The sequence below is a fragment of the Cyprinodon variegatus genome, unplaced genomic scaffold (genome assembly GCF_000732505.1).
Source record: "Cyprinodon variegatus isolate N-32 unplaced genomic scaffold, C_variegatus-1.0 Scaffold239, whole genome shotgun sequence".
In the NCBI taxonomy this organism is placed as follows: domain Eukaryota; kingdom Metazoa; phylum Chordata; class Actinopteri; order Cyprinodontiformes; family Cyprinodontidae; genus Cyprinodon; species Cyprinodon variegatus.
Genome location: NW_015150692.1, coordinates 459,598 through 465,359, shown reverse-complemented (window position 1 = coordinate 465,359; position 5,762 = coordinate 459,598). Strand labels below are relative to the sequence as shown.

Below are 5,762 nucleotides of genomic sequence, written 5' to 3'. Positions count from 1 at the left end.
TTTCAATTCATCTTTCCTTTGAAAACCCCACCGAACAAAGAAACATATTTTTCATTGGAGCAATGTCACAAAAAGAAAAAATATACCCTTAATTTTAAGCTAAGTGTACAGTGTTGAAAAATACAAAATGAATAAATCTTTTTTTTTTTTTTTTTTACAATTTATAATGCTGTACTTTATTCACATAGCAATTTCTATAAAGGAGAGCTTAAAACAATTTTTATTTTAACCTGACTTTTTTAATTTATCAAGCAGTCTTTAGACAGTTATATAGCAGTCTGTGCTCTTGATTTTCAGGGTCATAAATATGAAACTTTACAGAGGCCAATTTCTTTACCACCCTCTCAAATAACAAAGACTGAAAAAATAGCATTAAAGTAGAGCCAGTTATAAATCAGGAAATAGCCAGAGGAAAAAGGCTAATGGGCTTACCTTGCACTTGTCTACAATCAGAATATTATAAAAAGTTTAACTGGCATAGCATATACAATATTAGAAAACATTTTTTTTTCTTGTTTTCACACACTGCAGTTAACACTAAGAAAGGGAGCCACATAAATTGATTTAATTTTTCTCAGATAAATCTCCAGATGGATCATGAATAAAACAAGAAGTGAATCAAACCACATCAAATGTGGGGAAAAATATGTATACAGTAGAGGATCTAAGATCATTTGGGTCTCTTTTTCAGAGTTATTCTCTGCCTCATTACAATGTAATTTAGCTAATGTAATGTAAAGTGGCCTTATTTATTCAAAATTACCCAGTTGTACAACTGTGAATGTAAAAATCAAAAATAGAGGTATAAACACTCAAGGTCATCTGATAACTGACATTAAAGAGATTTGAATTAAGCCTTTCTTACACTTCAGGAGGAGGAGTTGTAATTTATGGCTTTATTATAGAGCCGAACTCTTCCTATTGCCTTCATTGACATTTAATGATAATTATAACTTGGGTCATGTCAGGGACAAACAGACACACACACACAGAGGCTCATGGAGCCCACCCACACATCGCCTGGTTAAAAACATGAAGACATTAGCTGTAACTTAATGCTAAGCTAGTATTGATCTACTCTCAGGGGACTTCAAGAGTGAAAGAACAGCAGACAGCACTTTATCACAGCACTTTAACATGGAGGGTAACCTCTGCAAGAGTGTGTGTGTAAGTAAGCATTTTGGTGGATATGTAAAATAAGATGAACATTGAAAAAAACCTGCACGAAATATTTAATTGGAAATTATAAAAAAAATTGTTTTTCTTATAAAATGTAAAACATTTACCCAAAGAATATCTCTGCGAGTTTTACTTGCAGGTTCAACCTACATCTATAGCATTATAATCACCAGATAAAGTAGTAATCAGACCAGTGTGAGTGTATGTGTGTCTGATCATTTTGGATTTCATAGCAATGATTGCTAAGCATCCTTGCTGCTCAAATTCTTTAGTGATTGCCGCCGAATGCAGCACTAGAGCCAATCAAAACAAAAAAGCCCTTGAAGACGGAAACAAACGACAGTGCCGCGTACCTACAGCTACTCTGAAGATATCCAGGCCGCAAAAATATAAGTTAAAATGTGATCAGAAGGGGCCTAAAAACAAGGAACAGATGGTAAAGCGGCTGTATGGAAGTGCACATGTGCATTTACATGCATGTGCTCATTTATCTCCATACAAAACCCTGACTGCTCTGATTTGGGTCAATCTTGGACATATTTTGTAATCAGAGGCATTGTTAGAATCTTGAAATATGGACTGTGAGTTAAACCCACAATTTTCCACTTTTCATGCAACTGTTGTAGTTGCTTTAGTAGGGAAATGCTAAACCATGGACAGTTACTTCAGTTTAAGCTATTGCATGCAGGTTTCTGCTGCTTTGTGCAACAGGAATTCAAATAAAGTGGCTTTTAGTCAGTCTTATATCTGTCTGATTCCCTCCTTTCCTTGGTATATTCAATCTGTCTGTCTTTTTATCACCATAATTTGGCTTTTTCCTTTCTCCTTGCCCGGTGAATGGATTAAATGATAACTAAGCAAAAACTAAAGTATCTAAATCCCTCTAAATTCTTTACACATATCCTAAACACCTAACATGCATATTGATCTCATATTCTGCTGTATAATTTCAGATTTTCTTGAAAGTTTTCTATTTTAATTTAAGTAATGGTCAACCTTGTAACATTTTTAACAAAAAACACTACATAAAATTGGATAGACTTCACTTTACATAATTATTTAAAAATAACTTTGCACATCAATTTACCTACATAAAGCTAAAACTTTTATTTCAAAAACATCATATCAAAAACCAATATTGGATTCTTACCAGGATTCATAATTACACAATGAAACATCTAAATTTAACCAAGACAGATCATGTGAAAACGGCTCACAGAAATAATATAATAAACCTTTGTCGATGAAGAAAATAAGCTGGCTTGTGGTCCAAATGCTCCAAAACTGTACAGATTCAACATTCACATGGAAAGCAAAATGTGAATAAACAAAAATAAACAAAAAAAAATAAAAATTAAACAAATCAGAAAATGTTAAAAGGAGTAGATTTCATTGTACTAATTTTCTAACAATACCACTTTATTGCATTTTCACAAAAATCAACAACCGAAGAAAAAAAATAATAATAATAATATCAGGTAACTGTTTGGACAGTAATACTTTTAATCCATAAAGTAAGTGGATGTCTTTAGCATTGATTAATAGAAAGCTGAAAATGTTTTTTATAGAATTTTGTCAAGTTGAATACATTTCCTATCTTACCTTGTTTACACAGAAAAAAAATGTAATTGTTTTACAGTGAAAATATGTAGTCATATAATGCAATCATAGTTTACAAATTACAATAGTGCAATATGGCCATTGGCAAAAATAACAGTGGCAGGATTCTTGACACACATTTCAAAATTCCTCAATCCACCTGGCAAACTCATTGGAATTCCTGAGATTTTCCTTAACAAGCCCATGTAGATCATGTTTAGTAGGTAAACATAATAACATGGACTGCTTGTCAACTTGATACAAAATAAGAACAATGCTAATTTACTACCATAAAGAAAAAAAGCAAAATACAAGTTAGTGAAAGTTTTGTCAAGAAGGTCAAAATTCAGAAAGCTTGATTTAAAATGCTTCTAGAATGATGATCAACGAGGCTCTATACGGACTGATAATTTAGTTGGCAGAATTTTAACATTTCCACGAAAGTATGGATAGACTGTTTCTGTGAAAGTGTATTCTATGGCATACACCATCTTTTTTCGATCAAGGTCAAAAAATGATATTCCTCTGTTGTAATCAAAGTACACCCTGATTTTTTTAGGATATGGATCTACATTGATTTCTGTGATGTAATCCCCTAGAGTAAGGTTACGTAGGACATTGGTACAAGGGCATATATAAATTGCCCATGATTTTTGATAACCAGCAAATTTGGTTTTAGCAGCCACACCTACAGTCCACTGACCATCCACTTCCACATCCCAGCTATGTTTACCAGAGTTGAAACCTTGAGCACCAAGAATGTCTGCCCAGTGTAGCCTTTCAGGATTATCAGGAATTGAGTCAAAATTAGAATTTTCTACCAGTTTAGTAAGGTTATCCAATACAGTCATATGGCTGCTACAGGTGTTGGGATCCAGAGTAACAGGAGCTTGAGAAACAGATGAATGGAACAAAAAAAAAAAAAAACACATTAATAACCCTGTAAGACATCTTTTGATAGGAAAAACATTTACAAATTTAAAAGATACACCATTTTAAAATAGTTTACTTACTGTATAGTATGATATCTGCCATTTTTTTCCAAACTGAATACTGCAGATTGCTTATGTGTTTAGCCTCATCAATAAGTGCTCCAGCTGGAGTCTCTGGTTCTGGCAGTGTACACAGAGATCTGAAATTGTGAAGAATTCACAGAGAAGTAAAAGATTATAAATACTCACATTTTAAAGAAAGAAACACATAAATATTTAACCTTAAAGTATCGGTTTGACTGTTTATACATGCATTTGATTTTCTTTTAAAAATATATTTTTTTTATCCAGCATATATTTATGTCCTAATGCAAACTGCAGCAATCAGAGACAAAACACTTTGAGGTGGGAAGTAGAATAAGGGAACCCTTTGGGCGTCTTTGGACTTTGTGAAAGGATTGTTGTATTGAGAAGGATGGAAATGCTCCTTACCCTGGGACGTCCTTGATTTGTTTACAAACCTTGGTAGAGTTATTTCAAAACCTACCAGCTTTGAGGCAGAAGAATGTAATATAATTACGACATATGGTTTGTGCGACTAGTCAGCAGCTTGATTTTAAAACTTAAAACAGATCCAGAAACAATTTCTGAGGAGAACATTTAGAAGATGAGACACATCATTTAAATTTGAAGAATTTTCATTGCCAAGAACTTGTTAAAGTGTGTCCATCATCACTCTTTCAGAGGGAACTGTTTGGATATTGCTGATGTAGTTGATCAAACCTTCTTTCCTTAAAAACAGCTTCCTACCTGCAGGGAGTCTCAGGAAAAACGCCAAAGTCCCCTGCTGACTTTTTCCCATTGGAAATAAAACAATGACCAGACGTGTAGTATTTAATTTTGTTTCGTATTGTTGTAACTGTATTTAAATATCTGCCTCTGTGCTCTCTTTTACAAATAAATTAAGGTCAATTGCACCTAGTCTATTTGTAGCACCTTGTAACCAAAGCAAATCCATCATATGTGTGAAACACAACTTGGCAAAAAGTTTATCTGATTCAGATCCCTGTACTTTCTTTCTCCATTATCTCAGTATTTGTTTATGGTCACAATTTAACTCAGTGGTTTTATTGAAGAGATCCAGTGGGTACTTTTATAATGTCATTGCATACTAGGGTTGTCAAAAGTATCGATACTCCAAAAAGTATCGATACTAAAACGTTGTATCCGGATACGATACTCAATGTTAAAAGTATCAATACTACCGCAGCCGCCGCGGCCCGTCCTTCTCTCTCTGCCTTCACATACACACGGCAGCATGTAGCCTCTCGCTTCAGTCTGCAGGACACCTCGGTTGGATATCCAACTCCTTCCACATGCCGTCGGTCAGCAGATATGGGATCTTCCTATTGGTGACCTAATCAAAATGGCCGACTTTGATGTGGGCGGAGTTACAGACTGAAGCGAGAAGCTACATGCTGCCGTGTGTATGTGAGGGCAGAGAGACAGCGCAATAACAAAATAGAGCATGGCCAGTGCTGCTGCAGGAGGGCCAAATCAACCAGTTTTGGTTGAAAATGATAGAGGCAAGAGAGCTGTTTGGAGGTAATTTGCCTTCGAGCCTGACGTGGAAGCCGGACGTGTATTTGTCCTCCTTTACCCCAGATTCCACATACTCCGCCAGCGCTCCGCTCACGTACGGAGTACTTGTCTTTCATGTAAATCAATGAGCGCTGTTCCACATCCTCCGCTCGTCACCGCCCACGTACGTCTTTTCCATCCCTCACCATCAAAATACGGAGCTGAGCTCATTTTGGCTCCGCTCCGGTCAATCCAGATCAAGACCCGCAATTGCAATCGCACCAAACAGGAAAAAGAATGTAGAGAAGACCCGGTTTGTCAAATTAAATTATAGTAAAAACAGGTCGGTAACTAGAAAATATAATCCAAAAAACTAAGAGCAATTAATTAAATAATTGGATGCAGACTATTGGTGCTTCAACAGACCAGGAAGAAGTTATGAGATTCTAGACCGAATCTCACAACTTTAAA

At 35.4% G+C, this 5,762-nt stretch overlaps 1 protein-coding gene across 1 annotated transcript in view; it reads right to left on the bottom strand.

Moving 5' to 3' along the window:
• Window positions 1-2,288: 2,288 nt before the first annotated feature.
• Window positions 2,289-5,762, bottom strand: part of LOC107089126 (tripartite motif-containing protein 35-like) — a 5,543-nt gene continuing 2,069 nt past the window's right edge. The window contains exons 5-6 of the mRNA XM_015381706.1: window positions 3,792-3,910; window positions 2,289-3,667 (exon numbers count right to left, since the gene is read on the bottom strand). Coding sequence (XP_015237192.1) covers window positions 3,162-3,667; window positions 3,792-3,910 — 625 coding nt within the window. The 3' untranslated portion in view covers window positions 2,289-3,161. The remainder of the gene's footprint in view (window positions 3,668-3,791; window positions 3,911-5,762) is intronic.